Source organism: Cnephaeus nilssonii (assembly GCF_951640355.1).
Source record: "Cnephaeus nilssonii genome assembly, chromosome: 22".
Classification (NCBI taxonomy): Eukaryota; Metazoa; Chordata; class Mammalia; order Chiroptera; family Vespertilionidae; genus Cnephaeus; species Cnephaeus nilssonii.
In genome coordinates, this window is record NC_137093.1 from 12,177,186 (window position 1) to 12,199,866 (window position 22,681).

The window sequence follows — 22,681 nt, forward strand, 5'->3', positions numbered from 1 at the left end:
TCTTACACTAAATATATTATCCTGTTCCTTTCCTTTTTCACTTACTATATTATTATTACATGTCAGTAAAAATCCATCTATCTCATTTTTGACAAATACGTATTTGTTATTCCACAATATGGATGAAATCTGTGTTTTATCTGGCCTTTATAGATGAACTTTTAAATTATTTGTAAATTTCTTTTTTACTATAAATTGTTACAATGCATATCTTCATGCATACATGTTTGCCTTCTTGTTTAATTATTTTTGTTATTTTTTGTTAGGAGATCTGAGAGTTGGAATTTTTAGGTCAAGAGGTAGTTTGGTGGTGGGATGAAGTTAGATGGAAGGAGAAATAAGATTATAAGAAATACTTTAGTTTTATATTTTGCTTGCGCTTTAGCCAAAAATTATATATAACTTGCTCAAAATTTTTAGGTACCATAGAGATCATCTTCCCACTTTGTTCAGTGTTATTCATGTGCCTTGGGTTGGCATTTAAAAAATGAAGAAAAAAAACCTAATGATTAACTAGAAACAAAGAACAAAGAGAATACTTCCTTTTTATAAACATATAGATGCCACCCAATTAATTATTCATGTCTGTATATGATTAGAGCTGGAAGCAAAACCTTGGAGAAATTTGCTTAGAGGCCACACTCTTAGTTATGTCATTTTCCAGAAAAGGTCAGTTTCCTTCTATTGTAATTTTCCCATCATAAATGGAAGAAATAGAATTTTAATTTTACAATCTTCCAAAATTATAAAATTTTAATATATTTATCTTTTTAGGGTTGTAGGATGTAAGAACCTCTTTCTTTATTAAAACAACATTGCTTTATCCAGCTTTTTAAAAAAAGGCATTTTGAGACATTTTAAAGCACGTATGTTTATCCTAACAACTAATTTTAGAAGTGAGAAAATCTTTGTTTTTTAAAGAATAATCTAATTTACCATTGCTGTGCACTGAGATTTTGTATTTGTAGTCTCTGTACTAATGAACATAACTGAATAAAACCAGCTTACCAGCCAGGTACCATCTTCTCAGGTTTTGATATATTTTTGTTTTTATGTAGTTGGATCCCTATGACTATGAAATGGTTGAAGTTGTCCTGAAAGTTATTGAAAGAGCCGATGAAAAAATAACCAACATTAATATTAACCAGGTATAACAAATATATTTTTTAATTATCTTTTTATTTTTATTTCGATCCTTAAAAAATTAGTTATCCCATGTCTTTCTGGACGGTCCTTTGAGGTTCCTTAAAACTCCACATTTTAGCCCTAGCTGGTTTGGCTCAGTGGATACAGCGACAGCCTGCGGACTGAAGAGTCCCGGGACATGCACAGGTTGTTGGCTTCATCCCCAGTAGGGGGCGTGCAGGAGGCAGCCAATCGATGATTCTCTCTCATCACTGATGTTTCTATCTCTCTCTCCCTCTCCCTTCCTCTCTGAAATCAATAAAAATATTTAAAAAAATAAAATAAAAATAACTCCACATTTTATTCTAGTTCCTTTTCTTTAAAAGAAATACAGAAATAGTTTTTTTGTGCTTCCCATATTTTTATCACTTACCTTAATTCAGTTTTTGCTGTAGCGAGGTGTTTTAAATCTGAGAATGAAGTCCGTAACAGACTGATTTGGAAAAATTAAGGCAAAAACTATTTGTTATGGCGGGGGGTATATCATGTAGGTGGTTTTCTCTATTAGTAGATAGGTCTAGGACTCACTCCATTCTATTTCTGTACAGTAACTTCTTAGTTTTTTTCTGAATTTTGGTTATAGTAGCTTTTATATCTTCTTTTTAAATTGGATTTTAAAAAATTAAAATGAGTTGATTCAAAAGGTAATTTACATAAGCCTGAGAAATATGAGATATAAACCAAAGAGAAGTAAAGGATACAGAGGATTAATTTTAGATCTATTGCCTCTATATTTAAAATGAAATCAAGTGTTTTGGAGATAGCTCTCAAACTGTTTGAAGAGAGCATAGGGAACTGCCACACTCTCCTTTACCAAACATCCCACCAGCAGCAGGGTTCCGTTGGATTTACATGGTGTAATTTCTTTTTTTAAAAAAATATATTTTATTGATTGTTTACAGAGAGGAAGGGAGAGAGATAGAGAGTTAGAAACATCGATGGGAGAGAAACATCGATCAGCTGCCTCCTGCACACCTCCCACTGGGGATGTGCCCACAACCAAGGTACATGCCCTTGACCGGAATCGAACCCGGGACCCTTTAGTCCGCAGGCTGACGCTCTATCCACTGAGCCAAACCATGGTGTAAAATCTTTCATGAGCATATTAATTATGGTTTAGAAGAATAACATTAAAGGTAAAACTACAAAAGATTTTCATTATCTTGTTGAAAACAATACCATCACAGAAACAGAAATCTATGATGGTATAGAGTTAGGTGATTTTTTTTTTTTTTTTTTAATTTCAGAGAGGAAGAGAAAGGGGGAGAGAGAGATAGAAACATCAATGATGAGAGATAATCATTGATCAGCTGCCTCCTGCATGCCCCTCACTGGGATCAAGCCCACAATGAAACCAGGACCTCCCTAGTTCAGCGGTCGGCAAACTGCGGCTCGCGAGCCCCATGCGGCTCGAGAGCCGCAGTTTGCCGCTCTGTTGACTAATGAGTTTGCCAACCACTGTCCTAGTTCATACATAGGTTGACGCTCAACCACTGAGCTACACTGGCCAGTCAAGAGGTAGATGATTTTAAGACGCTTAGGGTTAATTTAATCTCGAAGGAAAACGTGTTTTCTTGTGACACAGGCATTGAGTCTTCTAAAGCATCTGAAGTCCTACAGAAGAATTTCCCCCCCAGTGGACCTCGAGTATCAGTATATGTTGGAGCATGTGATAACGTTGCCATCAGCCGCCCAAACCAGGCTGCCTTTCCACCTAATATTTTTTGGCACGGCGCAGAACTTCTGGAAAATCCTCTGTATGTTCTTTCACTTCTTATGAATTTTACTGAGTAGCCAACGTTTTCTTCTTAAGCAAATCACACCACCCTTGCTTCCTTTCCAGCTACGGAGCTCAGTGAAGAATCCTTCCCCACACTGCTCCTCATTTCCAAGTTAATGAAGGTACTGGGCGCCAGCTCTGCAAGGCGCTTCCTTATCCTTTCACTAATCGGGACCTGGGGAGAGGATCTTATGCTGCTTTCTTTCACCTATCCATCAGCCTTAACTTCTCTTTTTTTCTTCTTTGAAGTTTTCTTTGGACACTCTGTATGTGTCTGTCGCCAAGCATGTCTTTGAAAACAAATTGAAGCCAAAACTACTGAAGTCCCCACCAGCTAAGTCCTCAACATTGATTAACAAGGAAATAACTAAGATCGCTCAGACCATCGAATCCTACTTGCTATCGATAGTCAACCCGGAGTGGGCGGTGGCTATTGCCTTCAGTCTTGCCCAGGATATCCCAGAAGGTAGGGGTTCTTCCTTTAACTGCCCTTAGGATGGTCAGCTGTGTTGCTTTGTGAACTTTTAGTAAAAAAAAAAAACAAACCTACTTTTATAGTTTGAGGAGAAGCAATATGATGATTCAAAAAAGTATGTGCCCTCTCTCTTCGCTTGTTTTACTGCTGAATGTTAAAATGGCCCCAGTCGAGTAAGAAAGGCTCCTTGCTGCTTGCTCAGGGCGTGTGGATATGGGCTCCACCTCGACAGTGGGAATATAAATTGATGCTTAACTTCCCAATATCCAGTCATACTTCCAATAACGAGTCCTTAGATAGTCTCACCTAATCAAGCAGGTTCACAAACACAGGTACTCGTTGCCATGGTTTTTGTTGTAACAAAAGTTGAATTTTTTTTTTTTTAATTTTTCATTGGTCAGAAAGTGGTTTTAAAAATAGAGCATATTGCCCTCACTGGTTTGGCTCAGTGGATAGAGCGTCGGCCTGCAGACTGAAGGGTCCCAGGTTCGATTCTGGTCAAGGGCATGTGCCTTGGTTGTGGGAACATCCCCAGTAGGGGGTGTGCAGGAGGCAGCTGATCGATGTTTCTCTCACATCGATGTTTCTAACTCTCTATCCCTCTCCCTTCCTCTCTGTAAGAAAATCAATAAAATATATTAAAAAGGAAGAAAGACTTAGAAATAGAAGCTAAAGAAGGGGCCTCTGGGTTTCCTTCCTGGTTTGTATTTTTCTGTCCTGTTTAGGTGGTTCTTTACTATGAGCATGCATTTTTATAACTAAAAAAACCACAAAACTTGCTAATTTGACTAAAATACATTGTTTTGAAAGGATTAGGATTTGCTCTGGTCTTCATCTTTTCAGGTTCCTTCAAGATGTCCTCTTTGAAATTCTGCCTGTATTTAACCGAGAGATGGCTACAGAATATCCCACCTAAGGTGTGTCTGAGCTCTAAAATCGAAGGCTCCTCTTTCTTTTTTATTTAAATTGTGCTCACCTAGCATACCTCCTCATCCTGCCCTGGTGAGCTTTTTCCAGGGTTTTCCAGGGTTGGATGCCTAAAATGGAAAAAGAAAACAGGCCTTTGTATTGGATCCTGAAGGATGTAACTAAGGCAGGGCCCTCCCTCCCATGATTGGTAAAGAAGGATATTCTGTGTCTCCCTTGAGATTTAGAAAGCAAGCGTTTCTCTGTGCTTGGGCATTTTTAAAGGATGAAACACGTGAAAAAGCTGAGGCTTTGTTGAAGAAGCTCCACATTCAGTACCGGCGATCAGGCACAGAGGCTGTGCTCATAGCCCACAAGCTGAACACGGCAGAGCATCTAAGAGTGATTGGAAAACCAGCACATCTCATCGTCAGTCTGTACGAACATCCTAGCATCAACCTCAGAATTCAGAATGCATCTGGCAAAGACTATCCCGGTGAGGACAACACCCTTGCTATCTTTTTGTCCAAGGAGAGCCATCATTTGATTCTCACTTCTCTTGCATTGAGAATGTGGACTTTTCTTTTTTTAATTCTTCATCTTGAATATTTTAGATATTCACGCAGCAGCTAAAGAAATAGCCGAAGTCAATGAAATCAATTTGGAAAAAGTGTGGGACATGTTGCTGAAAAAATGGCTGTGCCCAACCACAAAACCTGGCGAAGTAAGTTTGTCCTCAAGAGCATCCTTCATACCTGTTGTCTCACACTGGGAGAACCTTCTAATTAGGAGCACAGAATCTTAAAAGAAGAAACTTGTTCAGTTTAGTACCTCCTATTATCTGATGAGTTTTAATGACATTGTTTACTTTTTAAAAAATGTGTGTATTTTTAATGATTTCAGAGATAAAGGGAGAGAGATTAAAAAAAAAAAATCAGCGATGAGAGAGAATCATTGATCAGCTGCCTCCTGCTCGCCCTACCTGGGATCGAGCGCACAACCCGGGCATGTGCCCTGGTTGGGAATTGAGCCGTGATCTCCTGGTTCATAGGTGGATGCTCAATCACTGGGTCGCACTGGCTGGGCCACTTTTTCTTTTAGCTTAAATATTGTTTTGCAACCAGGTAGATATAGGTATAAAAGAAATGGCCTGTTCTTACACTCAGATTCATGGGATTTACTTTATTCTGAAGTAATTTCAATCACACAGGAAAGTTGCAGTAGTATAAAAGAATTCCTGTCTGTCCCTCACCCAGCTCCATCAGAGTTCAACATTCTGCCATATTTGCTTTATTACTCTCCCTATAATATATATATCCATAATATTTTTCTGAACCATTTGAGAGTAAATTGCATACGTCATGCCTCTCTACCCTTTAGTTACGAGCATATTTCCTAAGAACAAGGCTTTTCTCTTACTTAACCACAGTATAATTATCAAAATCAGATAATTTAATATTGACATAATATTGATACAATACAAACAGACTTGAATCTATAGTCCATGTTACAATTTAACCAATTGTCCCCAATAATGTCTTTTATAGCAATTTTTCCCCCTGGGACCAGGATCAAGTTCAGGGTTATGTGCAACATCTATTTGTTACATTTGTAATCTCTTTTAATCTAGAACAGTTCCATGCCTTTTCCTTGTTGTTGGTGACACTTTCATTTTTGAAGAGTAGAATCCAGTTATTTTCTAAGCTGCCCCTCAATTTGGATTTGTATAATGTTTTCTCATTATAAGATTCGAATTATGCATTTTGGGCCAGAGTACTACCTAAACATTATGTACTTCTCAGGGTATGACATTTGGAGGCCCAGATGTCTGTCTGCCCTAATAGGTGAGGTTAATTTGGATACCTTAGCCCTAGCTGGTTTGGCTCAGTGGATAGAGCGTCAGCCCCTTCCCCAGGCCTTCGCCACACTGTCTGTGTCCACGAATTCTCACTTGAACCTATATTAACTCTGACGGACACTGTTTTGGAAGGGTGCAGGCCAGTTTGGTTTGTAAAAAGTCTCATTGTGGGTTTGCCCATGTCAGTTTTTTTAGAAATAATATCATTAAATCTAAATTTATGGAGGAATTCAGCAATCCACATGCAGAATTGCCTGTACTGTTTCCTCTGTAAGTATTTACCAAGAACAAAATCTGGGCGTCAGGGGGCACAGAGGAGGCAGAGGCATATCTAGGCCCTTTAGAATTCGTGGTTGACTCGGGAACCAGAATGTTTTAACTTACACGTTTGGAGCTCTAAACCGGAAGTTCCTCCAGGCCAGGAACTTGGTCCGTACACAGCACCTAAAACATTGCTTTGTAAATCCCATAAAAATATACTGAATTGGTGAACAACTCGTTTAAAATTCATAGAGTCCTTTTCTTTTAAAAATTACCCAATGGCCCTAGCCAGTTTGGCTCAGTGGCTAAAGCGTTGGCCTGCGGACTGAAGGGTCCCAGGTTCGATTCTGGTCAAGGGCATGTACCTTGGTTGCGGGCACATCCCCAGTAGGAGGTGTGCAGGAGGCAGCTGAATCGATGTTTCTCTCTCATCGATGTTTCTAACTCTCTATCCCTCTCCCTTCCTCTCTAAAAAAATCAATAAAATATATTAAATAAATAAATAAATAAATAAATAAATAAATAAAAATTACCCAATGACTGTAAGCTTCAGGAGGACAGGAGTGTTGGTTTTGTTTACTCGGGGGACCCACGTGCCCAGAATGATGCCTGGCACATAGAGAGTGCTCAGTAAATACCTTCTTTTTTGTGTGTGTGTGTGTAATTCTTTATTGTTGAAAGTATTGCACATGTCTCCTTTTCTCCTCTACTGACCCCCTCCAACCCACCCCTGCGCCCTCTGCCCTAGGACCTCACTGCCCCATGGTCTGTGTCCATAGGCCATGCATATATGTGTAGATATTTTCTTGACTGAATGAATGTTAGTAAACCCATTTTCTAAGCAAGAATCTTAAAGTAATGAATCGTACTGAAATTTCTTACATGTAGATATAATTTTTAAATTTTTTAAAATATACTTTTATTGATTTCAGAGAGGAAGGGAAGAGGGAGAGAGAGAGATAGAAACATCAATGATGAGAGAGAATCATTGATGGACTTGCCTCCCGCACATCCCCTCCTGGGGATCGAGCCCGCAACCTGGGCATGTGCCCTTGACCAGAATCAAACCTGGGACCCCTCAGTCCACAGGCCGATGCTCTACCCGCTGAGCCAAACCGGCCAAGGCTAAACATAATTTTTATATTGAGTTTTTCATCTAATAGATTTTTCATAATTTTATCTAGCTCAACAAACTTTATTAAGCTTTGACTTTTTTTTCTTCTTTTTCACTTTCTCAAAGAACCCATCAGAAATATTTGAACTTCAAGAAGATGAAGCACTACGAAGGTATTCTTTCTTTGCTTATATTTATCTATATCCTGTTGCCCAGTAGGAATCTTACTAGTAAATTTGTCAGGGGTCGGTTTTGAAAATCCTTTCCTGATAGAGCTTGGGTCAGTCTCTGAGAAGAATCAATTCTTTGATACATGGCTGTGAGCAGGTGTAAGTATCTCCAGCGCAATAAATAAGAAGCAGCCAAGATTCAGAATTTCTGAACCTTCAGCGAGTTCCTACTAATATCAAGGTCTCTTAGAACACCTTTAGCAGAGACTGCACCTCAGACAAAGGAAAACTTTCAATTAGCTGAGACCGTGGCCCAAGGCCCCTTTATGTTTTCTCCCTCTGCTGAGCTGGGTTGGCTCAGACGTGGGCCACCAGGATTTCTTCCCCTTCCAACCTGAGACTGAGACCAAAAAAGGCACATCGGTGTCATCCAGTGTGCTCAGTCTGATTGGTCACGACTTGAGAAGACTATCTGGGCCCGAATCAGAAAGAATGTGGTAACCCATTAGTGATGCCTGGCCCAGGCGTGGGAGAGGGCGTGGTGACACACATGCTAGCCTTCTGCCATTCCTGGTCTAGGCCAGAAGTAGGTCAGGTCAGCCAGGAAGCCTGGATCAGCCCTGGAGATCTGAGCGAGGACGTGGAAGGACAAACCCAAGGAAAGAATCTCTCCTGGTTTGGACAGAGCTGGCTGCCCCCCCCCGCCCCATGGCCTCCTTTCCTCTGGACTTCGCCGTGTGCTTGCCTAGTGTTGGGGGCAGAGGCACCTTTGGCTAAGCACGAGGGAAGCAGGTCCTGGGTTGTTTGACTAAATTAGCCACAGGGAAGTCGTGGAAACAACTCAAGAGAGTGAGAGAATCCCAAGAAAGGAATTGCAAAAGGGATTTTTTTCCTTCGTGCCAATTTCATAACTTCCGGCCTTTTCCCACTGAAAGCTCCACACCCCCACGCCCGCCCAGTACGCCCAGTGCCACTGGTACCATCCTGTGAACGAAGACAGAATCGTCCATGCGCAGTAGTCAGTGTATTTTGCAGCTTTGGTTTGTGTTAATTTCTTAAATAGAGAGAATTTAAATGATCAGAGATCAACTAGCCATTTTATGGATGAGAAAACTGTTTATTGTGTTACCATCTAGGTAAAAGGGAAAGCAAAAATGTCCTTGACCCGTAACCCTTCAGGTGTCTGATGACTTCCTCTGTGTATCTAAATATAATTTTAAAAACTTTTTTCAGAGTCCTGTATCTCCTCCAGTCTCGTCCGATTGATTATAGTTCAAGAATGCTGTTTATATTTGCAACATCAGCTACAACTGTAAGTCCTAGGAACTTAGTCAAAACTCAGCTTAATATTTTTCTCTGCATACTTGCCATGCTCAATATCATTAACAGATGATTAAGATAATGCTCACTTGTGTACTTATTCAAAGTATGCCTTACTTTGTAATATCTGCCCAACTCCATTTAGTGCTGGTTTCTGTAACATCCTGCTTAGCAAACCGAATGGTGTGCCAGTTCCCACAGGTTATCTACGCTCAGGGTTGCTAACTCCCTGGTTGGTCAGCATTCCTAATAGCAAGGGGCCAACCAGAGAAAACTCCACCCTGGCCTCGGGGCCCCGCGCAGCCTGGCTTCCCCTCCAGTCACGCCCTGGATTTAAGCGGGACCGAACCGTCCCTTTTGCTTCCCCTCTTTGCTTTCAGGCTTGTGCATGTAGAAATGTGTGGAGGCCATTGGAACCCAGGGAGACAAAGGTGTAGCTAGAAGGATAGGAGGAAGGAGAGGGGGAAAGTGTGAGAAGCTAAGGTGTGTGTCCTGGACAGCAAGAGGGAAATACCCCCTTTTTTTCTTTTTTTCATATATTTTATTGATTTTTTACAGAGAGGAAGGGAGAGGGATAGAAAGTTAGAAACATCGATCAGCTGTCTCCTGCACACCTCCTAATGGGGTTGTGCCCCCAACCAAGGAACATGCTCTTGACCGGAATCGAACCTAGGACCTTTCAGTCCGCAAGCCGACGCTCTAGCCACTGAGCCAAACCGGTTAGGGCAAGGAAATACCCCTTTTATTTTCAGTTATTATTTCAGGTAAAAATGGCATTCCAGGAAAAGTGGCTCGTTCAGCTCGAGGTACAAGCGCTTTCCCCTGAAAAAACCATCACACTGCAGTATGCCTTACGCACACTTCCCATTTTGTCAGACAGAATATTCATGAGTACATTTTAATTAATTAATATTCAAGTGTGTGCTCTTATTAATCTATTCAAGAGTTGAGCTTTAATCAAATTAATTTTTACTGCTTCAGCGAGAACCTTCTTGAGTGGAGGTCATCACTCATTTTCAGTGCTGCCAGTGCGGGCCGTGAAGGATGGATACAGCAGCGCTGCCACAGGGGGGTGTCCCTTCCTTGATTCGAGCCAGCAGTGTTATTAGGAAAACAGTTTTGAAGGTTCCCTCTTGAATGAGTTCGAGAACACTCCTCAGGGTTCCATGGACCACACTTTGCCAACTACTGACTCCCTCAGAGCGGAGATTGACTTTAATTTTTTTTTAAATGATGTTGCTTACGTTACCTGAGTTTTGACTCAAGCACAGCACGCAAACATGCAACTCCCCAAACCGTGTTGGTTTTACAGGCATTAGATATGCGCCAGTTCACCTTTGCCCACCGAACACGGGCTCTTCAGTGTCTCCTGTATTTGGCTGACAAGGAAACCATAGAATCTCTCTTCAAAAAGCCCATCGAAGAAGTCAAGTAAGTAGACTTTTAAAATTGTGTTAGAAATAGGTAACAACAAAAAGAAACAGCAGCAGGTCGTTTGGAAGGGTCCCTGGCGGGGCCGTGGTTCGGAAGAGGCCATTAACGAGGCGTGGAAACGGGCCTTGGGTGACCTTGACATGTTGGCAACAGGGAAACAGGCCTGTGAGATGCTCTCCTTCCCCTTGCTCCTGCGAGACCTTTAGACACAGTGTTTTCTCCCTCTTGCTCCAATTGATTTCTTCCTAATATGATATTCAGTGAATCTTTTCAGAAACCAAAAATAGGCATTTAAAAACAAACAGGCCTAATTTATCCAGATGGTGGCTTTTATTTTAAGTGTAAACGTGGCCTAAGAGAATGTTTACTGTGAATGCCTCTGTTTTCCAGATCTTACTTGAAATGTATAACTTTTCTGGCGTCTTTCGAGATGTTGAATATCCCCATCACCTATGAATTATTTTGCAACAGCCCTAAGGAAGGCATGATTAAGGGTCTATGGAAAAACCACAGCCACGAATCCATGGTATGTACACCGAGTCGCCCGTCATCTCAGCTTCCTGAAAGACAAAACCAGAGAAGTTATTCCCGAGCAAATCTGCTGCTGGAGACCTTTCCTTCTGTCCTGTCCTGGCGGTGACGAGGCGACTCGGGAGTCCCTTACTCTCTTCCTGAAGGCTAAGGCCATCCCTGTCAAGAAGAAACAATCCTTCCCAAGGCCTGTCTCTCCTCCTCTGGACGAGAGAAGAGATGTCCCTGGGTAGGAAGAGGCATAGCTTCACTTCCTCCTCGTTGTTTGTGGGGAGTTAGTCTCCGAGGCAGTGGGAGCCCAGGTGGGTTGGATGCCTTTCGCAGAGATGGTTTGATTGTCTGGTGCCGTATAGCAGTACGGTTTTTCTTTCTCCTTTAGGCAGTGAGACTGGTGACTGAGCTTTGTTTAGAATACAAAATCTATGACCTGCAGCTGTGGAACGGACTCTTGCAAAAGCTGCTTGGCTTCAACATGGTAAGACTTGGTACCCTACCCCGCAGTGTCGTTTCCCGCTCTGGCCCGGCGGCGCTTCAGCAGTGGCCGGCGATGCTCGTTAAGGAACAGATGCATGCTGCAAACGTCCGCCCTCCCTGGCTCAGGACTTCGTGTGCGGCCAGAGGAAGTGCAGGCTCAAAATGAATCAAATCTCCCAGGAAACAGAGGCAGGGGGGGAGGGGGGGGGCTCCCTGGCCTCGTTTGATATTTGTGGATGTGGAAGCGAACTGCTCCGGTGGTTCTCATGGAAGACAAATTTGATACTCCCCTTGAAAGAATCCGTATGTCATGTGGAGATTTTCTGTTTTGGTGATCTTCGGAACATTTCAGTTTTTGTTTATTTTCCCACAGATTCCATATCTAAGGAAAGTTTTAACAGCCATTTCTAGCATCCATCCTTTGTGGCAGGTATGTAATTTTTTTTTTAAGTAAGTTTTATAGAATTTAATCTCTATACGCTCTGGCCTTGTGACTGCCGGGCACTCTGGGTTAGTGATCGTCTCCTTAGTAAAGAACAGAGCTGATCTGCTGTGGGATGACGTTCCTGACAGTGGTGCTCACACTCGGAACACTCAGCTCCGATGCCACCTCCTCCCAGACCTCACTGTCCCCAGTTCTCCAGGCTCCGTGCATCACCCCCCAAAGCGCTGACTCATCCGTGATGGTTGGCAGAGCACAGTTTACCTTAATTACATGTTTGACCGCCCCTCGCAGACTTTGAAGATCTTTAAAGTCAGAGACCGCGTCATCTTCTTCGAAATGTCATAAGTTGTGCACCCGCATCATCATTATTACATAAAAATATATAATGTATTGGTGTCGTCCAGATTGTTACATATCAACACATATAGATCTCATCTTCTAACCTTTTGCACTCGGATGTCTAGTGTGACTCGACACGGTTAGCATTAGAATAAAGGAATCGAGAAAAAAGCAAGCGAGTGCAAAGGGTTAAAAATTAATACACACACGCACACACACCCTAGCCAGTTTGGCTCAGTGGATAGAGCCTCAGTTCATGGGCTGAAGGGTGCTGGGTTCAATTCCAGTCAAGGGCACGTACCTCAGTTGCAGGCTTGATCCCTGGCCCTGGTCAGGGCACATGCGGGAGGCAACCAATCGATGTGTCTCTCAGATTAATGTTGCTCTTTCTCTGTCTCTCCCCCTCCCTTCCGCTCTCTCTAAAAAGCAATGGAAAAATATCTTCGAGTGAGGATTAACAATCAAAAAAATTTATAATTCACATGTAAAATTCACCCTTTTAAAATGTACAATTAGGTGGGTTTTGTGTTGTTTTTTTTTTAATTGAGAGACAGAAGTGTCGATTTGTTGTAACTGAGCTACCCGGCCAGGGCTGCTGAAAAATTATCCTACAATCTAATAACCTCAAACACAGAGTATCAATTGAGGACTTTGGTTGAGCATCCAGCATGTCAGCTCTGGGTGTGCGTGTTGTGACTGTAAAGTAGCTTCTGCTAACCCAGGCGTGCATTCTGACACACTTGTCCCCACAGGTGCCCTACTTCAGCAAGGCCTGGCAGCGTGTGGTCCAGGTCCCACTGCTCTCAGGTATTGTCCCCTCCTCTGGGCCACGGAGGGTAGCATTTTGTGGTTGTGCATGTGTACACATTGTTTTTGTTTGTTTATTTCATTTTCAGCCTCTTGTCCTTTAAGCCCCAGCCAGTTATCAGATTGTTGTGAGAGTCTCATTGCTATTCTCGAGTAAGTGAAATATTTGTTTTCCTACCCCAAAAAAATCCAATTTTTTGCTTGTAAAATTCCTTTTTAATAGATATCTGGTGTGGGTAGTTTATTTTTCTTGAGAAGGTAAACATACCACTTGTTTTTAAATTAAGTATCTTATTTTTATAATGTCGACTTTCCATGTGTGGTACCACTGGTAAACGGATATTCCATTGGTCCCCAAGTGTAATGTGAGGATAGAGTACTGTTTGTGACTACCCCGAGTGACACAGTGTTGTCTCATAGAAAGTTTGTCTTTATGTGGAGGCTTTCAGACATAATCATAGCAACAGCCAGCGGTCTGCAGTCCTGTGGGTAGATCCTTTTACTGCAGGAAGAATGTCATAGCAGACTGGAGTTACTCACTGCTAAGCAGGTGTTACACACCAGCACTTCAGTGTCTAAAATTACAGAAAGCTCAGGCAAGTGAGAAGTGTGGGACCCTGGAAACGAGGGATTCGGACAGTGTCATCTCGTGACTAATCGTGTGCTCTCTCAAAGATGTCCCGTTTCGGATGATCTCGACATGATCGGAGTCGCCAGGCAGTATGTCCAGTTAGAGCTTCCAGCTTTTGCATTAGCCTGTCTCATGCTCCTGCCCCACTCAGAAAAAAGACACCAGCAGATTAAGGTATGTTGGAAACTATGCCTCTGGGGCTGCCAAAGAAAGGGAAGGTTTTAGAATTGCATGTCCCCGAGAAAGGTTGCGTTTTCTTTTCACCAAACCAGCAAAGCCAGGGGTACATCAGTATGGACAGGGCAGGATTGTGGGGGCGTTTAGTGGAAGGTAAGACTGGAAGATAGAGGGGGGCTAGTCTGAGGGATGCCTTAAGAGTGCATCTTTGTCAGTAGGGAACAGTCAGTTTTCCCAGAAGAGTCAAGTGAAATGATCAGAAATATTCCAGAAGGAATAATCCACGTCAGCTGGACCGGAGGAAAGAGGACACTCTGGGGAAGCTCTTATCTCACTAAATCCATGCGCAGCAACCTTGTGGAGAGGCCAGGGAAGCGTGAGGGGATCAATCCCCAAAGTAGGTGGTAGCAATGAATGAAAATGAGCTAGAAGGAGAAGACTGCGAGGAGGGCAGCTTGACTTCGTGGTTGGAGGTGGGAGAAGAGAGCGGAGAGTCAGGTCTTGTGTGTGGGTGCCACAAAGGGAGCCGCAAGCATTCTAAGGACAAAACTTTAAAAAAAATAAGTTGCCGTTTGGTTCAGTGGTTAGAGCACCGGTCCTCGGACTGAAGGGTCCCAGGTTCGATTCCATTCAAGGGCACGTACTTCGGTTGCAGACTCAATCTCTAGCTGGATTCGGGGAGTGTGCGGCAGACAACCAGTCAGTGTGTCTCTCTCACATCAATGTTTCTCTCTCTGTCTCTCCCCCTCCCTTCCACTCTCTAAAAATCAATGGAAAGCTCTAGCCGCTTTGGCTCAATGGATGGAGCGTTGGCCTGTGGACTGAGGGGTCCCAGGTTCGATTCCCAGTCGGGGCACATGCCCTGGTTGTGGACTCGATCCCCGGTAGGGGGTGTGCAGGAGGCAGCCGATCCATGATTCTCTCTCATCATTGATGTTTCTATCTCTCCCTTCCTCTCTGAAATCAATAAAAAATCTATTTTTTTTAAAAATCAATGGAAAAATATCCTCAGGTGAGGACAAACAAAACAAATAAACTCTCATTCCTGTTGTAACACAGAACAAGTAGAACAAAGCATCTGGAAATGTTTCATTTGTCGTTTGTTCTATTCGTTTTATTTTTTTCAAAGCCGTCTGTGCTTATCTTTGATTTGTTCTGACTATTCATAACCTCATCTGTTGCTGCTCTTCAGAGTGCGAGTATTTAAATAGATTCCTTTTGGCACTTAGAATGACAACATGCTTATTATTAAACAGCTCTTACTGTTGGAATGGGCATTTTTGTAAAGTGCTTCTTACCTTATTTCAATAATTTTTGGTTGACAGAGGCATTTTTTCCTATAATAGAAATCCCTTAGAATATTTCAAATTTAAAAAATGAATACTTTACAGATTTGACAGACATGAGTAGTAATTATGCTTTTCCGTCAACTATGTTTTGATTTGTTTCTCTAGAACTTTCTGAACTCCTGCAGCCCTCAGGTCATTTTACAGCAATTGGAGGAGCATATGAGTACTGGCCAGCTGGCAGGGTTTTCACATCAAGTAAGAGAAAATTTCACCTCCTTTTTGCTATGAAAAATTAGGTATTAGAAGGTAATCATTTCCCCAAAACCTGGATGAAGCGGAAAATTACTATCTCAATCTTTTTGTTAATACATACAATTCATTTGCTTTTATTAAAACCTATACATTTTTGTAATGGCGGGGACCCTGGCTGTCTTGTTTATTGCTGTGCTTTATAAAAAGTCCCAAAGTGCTTAACCACAATCACTTTTTACTTATTTACTGTATACAGTACTGAAATGGGCCAGCGCAGGCCCCGTTCCCCCTGCCCACCCCCTCACAAAAGAGTGAGTTACATCACAATAATAATCTCACTCCTGATTGTCAGAAATGTTTCGGAATTAACTAGGACTTGGTATTTAACACCTTGTTAATATGACAATACCTGTCATTCTATAGATTCAAAATCTGGTTCTGAATAATATCAGAAATAAGAAGGAGTTTGGGATTTTGGCAAAAACAAAATACTTTCAAGTGTTGAAACTGCACATGATAAACACCAACAACATCACTGACCTGGTAAACTATTTGGCAAATGAAGTAAGGTAAGTCAATTAAAAAAAAACTTACCATAGAATGTCCTTAAATTGTATCTTTATTTTGGAGGAAAATATCAAACAATTATAGAGCTGTTTGGTTGTAACTCAAGGCTCCAAACGTTACCTTGTAGCATTACTACCAGTTCCCAGAGGCCAATTGTCTTGTAGCCCAGTCCCTTGGAACATGCACTTGGAATCAGACAAACAAGCTGCCTGAACCCCCAAAGTAGGCGTCTCACAGCTCTGCTCTGAAACCCTAAAAGACAGCTTTAGTTCTTAGCATTGGCTCAGAGAATCGATGGCTTCATGTATCGTAATGTTGGCCAAGCTTGGTTATCTAATTTTCCAGCATCCACAAGTTTAGAAACAACAAGCTTCTCTTGGGATAGGGTTGGGAACAGATCTGTAAAGTGAAAAGGAGAAAGAAGAAATGGGGTGACCCTGAAGAAAGGGAAGGGCTTAAAATGCCTCTTGGGTCTACCCCTCGGTTCATCTAACTGCCGATCACACAGGAGGCGTCCTCTCTCCTGACCACAGCACAGATCTCTTTCTGCTGCTGTATCACTGGGGTCCAACCATAATCACTTGCTGTCATTTGTGAATGAGTGTTATTTTTTTTTACGCAAAATCTATGTAAAACCGGCTGCACATATTTCAGACATGCAATCTGATGAGTTTTGACATGTCTATACCGGTGACGCCATCACCACAGTCCAGATAGCGAGCATAGTTACCACCCCCAAAAGTTTCCTCATGCCCTTCTTTTCCTTTCTGATGCTGTAGTATAGATGAAGCTTCCGTCTTGATAACTGAGTACTCAAAGCACCGTGGGAACCCCGTGCCCGCAGACGCCGCGCCCTGTGAGATTCTGAAGGTAAAGCTGTTGCAGTTACCTGGACTCTCACCAGCCTGACGCCATTTCTATTTCCAGGGTCTTGACATTGAGCCAGACTTGTTCTGGAGAGCAATGTGTTTTCACATGTGACTGCATATACTTTTTGTATTTTACTTTTTATATAAGAGTCCCAGGCCAGAAGTGAAGAGGCCGTGGCTCCCCTCTCAGCTCTGCACCAAGTGGCCGCGTGGCCTCAGGCCAGTCACTGACCTGGGCCAGCTCTGCTTTTACACCTGGGCCACCTGCTTTCCAGCTTCCTGATTCCTCCTCAAGTCTTGCTTTTCAAACTGAAGCAAGTGGAACACTGCATTTCCAAAGGCATTGGTTAATGTGGTGCTTGAGTATCAATTGCTTTTACTTCTCCTTTTTTAGTTACCTAAGACATAAATGTTCACTAAGGAAAAAAAGAGAAATTTGCAAGAGTAAAAAAAAAAAAAAACAAAGTTCTTAATCTCTTGAAATCTCACTACCAAGAGAGAGTATCACTGTTAACATTTTGTTATATATTCTTCCAAATTTTTTTTAATAAATCTTTATTGTTCAGATTATTACAAGTGTTCCTCTTCCCCGCCCCCCATAGCTCCCCTCCACCTGGTTCCCACCCCACCCTCTGCCCTTACCCGCCCCCCCACTGTCCTCATCCATAGGTGTACGATTTTTGTCCAGTCTCTTCCCGCACGCCCCACACCCCTTTCCCCCCGAGAATTGTCAGTCCACTCCCTTTCTATGCCCCTGATTCTATTATATTCACCAGTTTATTCTCTTCATCAGATTTTTTATTCACTTGATTTTTAGATTCACTTGTTGATAGATATGTATTTGTTGTTCATAATTTTTATCTTTACCTTTTTCTTCCTCTTCCTCTTCTTAAAGAATACCTTTCAGCATTTCATATAATACTGGTTTGGTGGTGATGAACTCCTTTAGCTTTTTCTTATCTGTGAAGCTCTTTATCTGCCCTTCAATTCTGAATGATAACTTTGCTGGGTAGAGTAATCTTGGTTGTAGGTTCTTGCTATTCATCACTTTGAATATTTCTTGCCACTGCTGTCTGGCCTGCATAGTTTCTGTTGAGAAATCAGCTGACAATCGTATGGGTGCTCCCTTGTATGTAACTAACTGTTTTTCTCTTGCTGCTTTTAATATTCTTTGTCTGTTGCCCTTGGAATTTTAATTATGATGTGTCTTGGTGTGGTCCTCTTTGGATTACTTTTGTTTGGGGTACTGTGCACTTCCTGGACTTGTAAGTCTATTTCTTACACCAGGTGGGGGAAGTTTTCTGTCATTATTTCTTCAAATAGGTTTTCAATATCTTGCTCTCTTTCTTCTTCTGGCACCCCCATAATTCAGATGTACACCTATGGATGAGGACAGTGGGGGGGCGGGTAAGGGCAGAGGGTGGGGTGGGAACCAGGTGGAGGGGAGCTATAGGGGGCGGGGAAGAGGAACACTTGTTGGTACGCTTGAAGTTGTCCTAGAGGCTCTTACACTATCTTCATATTTTTGGATTCTTTTTTCTTTTTTCTTTTCCGGTTGGGTGTTTTTTGCTTCTTTGTATTTCAAATCTTTGACTTGATTTTTGCGATCCTCTAGTCTGCTGTTGGATCTCTGTATATTATTCTTTATTTCAGTCAGTGTATGCTTAATTTCTAGTTGGTCCTTTTTCATATCCTCGAGGGTCTCACTAAATTTATCGGCCTTTTCTAGAAAATTCTTGAAAAAACTTATAACCGTGGTTTTGAACTCTATATCCAGTCGTTTGCTTTCCTCCATTCCTTTCATTTGTGACCTGTTTCTTTGTCTCCGCATTTTGGCTGCTTCCCTGATTTGATAGAGTGGCTTTGTGTGCTAGGTGTCCTATAGGGCCCAGTGGCTCAGCCTCCCCAGTTACCTGATGTGGACACTCTTGGTGCACCCCTTTGTGGGCTGTGTGCACAGTCTTGTTGTAGTTAAGCCTTGATTGCTGTTGGTATCAGTGGGAGGAATTGACCTCCAGGCCAATTGGCTGTGAGGATCAGCTGTGTCTATGATGGGAGAACTTCTGTGCTGGAGACACCCTTATGAGGCAAGACTTGCTTCAGTGAGGCTTTGGTGCTGACTAAGTCTGCCCCCTGAGAGTGTCCCTTATGGATCTGAGGAGTTGTAATCTGGATGGTCCTACTCTGACCCCTGGGTACAATGGCTCTTGGATCTCCAAGGAGGTGCTAATTTAGCCTCTGCCTGTGGCCACCCAGCAGGAGCTATGGAGAGATCTGCAGATTCCTCTTCTTTGTTTGGGTTTTGGAGGTGCCCAGATGAGGCCCAGCTGTGAAGCAATGCAAGCTGCTGTGGGGCCTTGGGCCCTTTTTTTAATGTTCTGGGTCTCACTGACTCAGCTGCAGTTTGTTAGGTAAGTTTAGAATTCAAAGGACCAGGCCATTCATATGCAAAAGCCTCTGTGCACAGCTTGGATGGGGCGGAGTCTCAGGGCAGAGCAAACAGCAATGGCTTCGTGGGGCGGGATCTTAGGGCGGAGCAGACAGCCATGGCTTCCTGTCAGCCCTGCCCTAAGAGGCCCCTGGGTCTCAGTGTCCCGTGGTAATCGCTGCAAGCACCTCTGAGAGAAAGCCGCCCTCGAGTTTCTCCCGCTGCCAGACAGTCCAGTTTCTCCCCGAATGAGTCTGGGTCCCCAGAGTCTCGCCTGGAACTGGAGTTCAGAGCAGTCGGGAGCTTGTGTTTCCCTCTGGATTGAGAAAGCCAGCCGCATACTCAGTTGCCAGCCCTCTCAGCGCGTGCCTTCGTACCTCTGTACCTCTGCCTTTACTTCCGCAGCTCCTGAGTCTCAGTGTGCTTTTCTCTTTCCTTCTAGTTGTAGAATTTCCACTCAGTCAGCCTTCCTGTGGTTCTGGATGATGTCCGTTTTGTCTTTTAATTGTAGTTTTGAAATTGTTGTGCGAGGCAGCAGTTCAGGTGTTTACCTATGCCGCCATCTTGGTTTCTCCACCCAAATGTTTTTATATATAAAATATGCATATAAATTACTTCTTCTATTTTGAATTTAAATATAAGGTAAATATTTTTATTTTGATCATGGATTAGTAGCTTTAGTAAACCAAAATATTGTGGGGGGTTTTCTTTCCTTTGGTCCAAAATAGACATATTAAAATAAGCCTACATGTTGTTAACTTTCATTAATAACTTCCAGTGTTCACTTCCAGTCTGTTGTGCTCAGTGCATAAAATTGCTATTTTCAAAAAGGGAGAATATTGATTTAGGAGATGAATTTGTGGCCCTTAAAATTAGGTTTTTCTGCAGTCGTATTCGTCTGAACTGCTCAAGAATATTATGTGTAGATTTTTAGCAATACAGTTAAACCTTAAGTTCTTTAGTTTATCTGAGCATTTTCTATTTAAAAAAAAAACAAACCTAAATGACACTCATAAAAATACTTCTGTGTTTCTTCCCATTTAGATGTTTCTTAATGGATCATAGTCATCAAACCTTTCTCGGGAACAGCAAGAGGAAGTTTGGAGCCTGCTATTAACTGACCATATTTATTACGGTTTTTAAAATTGTGCAATCTCTGTATTATAGCTGCTGTCAAATGTTATCTGACAAGTGATGCTAAGATACTTGGCAGTTTGTCCCATAAAAAAGTTATATCCTGAGTTAATAAATCTTTTATTCGCCAAGTTACTTGTATAACTTAGAGAGACAATTAATTTTTCATACCATATATAAAGGAAACAAAATGCAAAGATATTTTGCTCCCCGCAGAAGAAAAGCAAGTATTTATAGCCTATTTCTTCCACATATAAATATAAGAATGTCGGTCTTTTTTTTTTTTTTTTTTAATGTATTTTTGTTTTTCAGAGAGGATGGGAGGAGAGAGAGAAACATCAGTGATGAGGGAGAATCATCCATCAGCTGCCTCCTGTAGGCCCCCTACTGGGGGCCAAGCCTGCAACCCGGGCATGAGCCCTGACCTGGTTCATAGGTGGACACTCAACCACTGAGCCACACCAGGCAGGCCAGAATGTCATTCTTTTTAATGTTATTCTATAAACAAGTATATAATTTTTGCCCTAGCCAGTTTGGCTCAGTGGATAGAGCGTCAGCCTGTGGACCAAAGGATCCCAGGTTTGATTTCGTTCAAGGGGTCAAGGGCACGTACCTTGGTTGCAGGCTCCTCCCCAGCCCGGGCCCTGGTCTGGGCATGTGCAGGAGGCAATCAATCGATGTGTTTCTCTCACATTGATATTTCTCTCTGTCTTTCCCTCTCTGTTCCACTCTCTAAAAATCAATGGAAAAATATCCTCGGGTGAGGGTTAAAAAAAAAGTATATCATTTTTGCTGCAGATGCAGAGTATGTCAGTTAGTGGCCTGACAGGAAAATAGAAAACACTCCAGATAATTCAAGTGGAGATGGATTGAATGCCAGGAATTGGTTCCAAAGGTGTTAAAAGAACCAAAAGGCAAAAGGGGGGTGAAGGGAGGCCACTTGGGAGGCACAAGGGAAAGGGCTGTTAGTCTAAGGTCAGAGAGCTGCCCCTTCCTGCCCCTCCCTGGGTTGGAGCCTCCAGCCCCCATTCTCCACGGAGCTGGTGGAGCCCGCTGCTCTGCTCGGAGGCTGAGTCTCCTCCCTCCAGTACTGCTGGAGCATCACCACCGCTGCCCGCAGCCGTCCTCGGGCATCCTCCGTCCTCGGGCATCCTCCGTCCTCGGGCATCCTCCGTCCTCGGGCATCCTCCGCTGTGGCTGCTGCCTCTGCCAAGCCACTACTGAAGAGAAGTACCTCTGTGCTTTCACCAACCTCTGATCCTCATGCCTGTACCAAGAAATGACGGGACCGAGCAGGAAGCCATCCATCCGGGAGTCTGGAGCGTGGCGTGTGCAGGCTGTAAGCCCCAAGTAGGAGTTTGGCCCAGAAAGGCAGTGTGGTGCCGAAAGCCAGCAGACACGGCCGGGCACAAAAATAATTGTAGCTCTTAATCCACCTTCGTAATCTATTGCTGTGCTTGGGAATAACTTGATGATACTAGAATTGGTTGGCCTTTTTTGTGCCAGTTGAGGAAATACTTGTTTCTATACCAGCATCATGATTTAAAACATGGGTTTTGGAATAAAACAAGTCTGGATTTGGCCCTGACCAGTTTGGCTCAGTGAATAGACCATCGGCCTGCAGACTGAAGGGTCCCAGGTTCGATTCTGGTCAAGGTCATGTACCTTGGTTGTGGGCACATCCCCAGTAGGGGGTGTGCAGGAGGCAGCTGATCGATGTTTCTCTCTCATCGATGTTTCTAGCTCTCTATCCTTCTCCCTTCCTTTCTGTAAAAAATCAATAAAATGTATATTTAAAAAAAGTCTGGATTTGAATATGGCTCTATTCTGTACCCGCTGTGTGAACCCTGGCAAGTTACAGAATTTCCCAAAGCCCGAATTCTCCCACTCGTAAAGCCTCCAAGTTGCAGGCGGTGTAAGTGGTCGTTCACCTGCTCTCTTCCGGACATGCACAGACTGCACCAATATTTTCCGCAAAGCTTTTTCCACACTTGCAGCGATTTCCTTAAGATACATTCCCGGGAACAGATTTACCAGATCAAAGGGCATGAAGACCATTTTTAAGTCTCTTAGATGCAAACTGCCATACTGCGTGCATGTCAAGAGGCGTTAGCAAATGTCTGCTCTCTGCACCGTCCTCTCCAATGCTAAGCGATCTTACTTTTAAAAACTTTTTGCTGCCCAGCCAGTTTGGCTCACTCGTTGAGCATCGACCTATGAACCAGAAGGTCACGG

At 42.8% G+C, this 22,681-nt stretch overlaps 1 protein-coding gene across 2 annotated transcripts in view; it reads left to right on the top strand.

Moving 5' to 3' along the window:
- KNTC1 (kinetochore associated 1) overlaps window positions 1-22,117 on the top strand; it is a 62,180-nt gene extending 40,063 nt beyond the window's left edge. For both annotated transcript variants that reach the window (XM_079762721.1, XM_079762722.1), the window contains exons 45-64: window positions 1,059-1,148; window positions 2,771-2,942; window positions 3,029-3,087; window positions 3,215-3,431; window positions 4,284-4,357; window positions 4,632-4,842; window positions 4,961-5,070; window positions 7,706-7,752; window positions 8,983-9,061; window positions 10,382-10,500; window positions 10,894-11,029; window positions 11,414-11,509; window positions 11,882-11,938; window positions 13,045-13,099; window positions 13,189-13,252; window positions 13,775-13,904; window positions 15,362-15,451; window positions 15,872-16,017; window positions 16,795-16,885; window positions 20,357-22,117. In XM_079762721.1, the coding sequence (XP_079618847.1) occupies window positions 1,059-1,148; window positions 2,771-2,942; window positions 3,029-3,087; window positions 3,215-3,431; window positions 4,284-4,357; window positions 4,632-4,842; window positions 4,961-5,070; window positions 7,706-7,752; window positions 8,983-9,061; window positions 10,382-10,500; window positions 10,894-11,029; window positions 11,414-11,509; window positions 11,882-11,938; window positions 13,045-13,099; window positions 13,189-13,252; window positions 13,775-13,904; window positions 15,362-15,451; window positions 15,872-16,017; window positions 16,795-16,885; window positions 20,357-20,377 (2,064 nt within the window). In that variant the 3' untranslated portion in view covers window positions 20,378-22,117. The remainder of the gene's footprint in view (window positions 1-1,058; window positions 1,149-2,770; window positions 2,943-3,028; window positions 3,088-3,214; window positions 3,432-4,283; window positions 4,358-4,631; window positions 4,843-4,960; window positions 5,071-7,705; window positions 7,753-8,982; window positions 9,062-10,381; window positions 10,501-10,893; window positions 11,030-11,413; window positions 11,510-11,881; window positions 11,939-13,044; window positions 13,100-13,188; window positions 13,253-13,774; window positions 13,905-15,361; window positions 15,452-15,871; window positions 16,018-16,794; window positions 16,886-20,356) is intronic.
- Window positions 22,118-22,681: the final 564 nt, after the last annotated feature.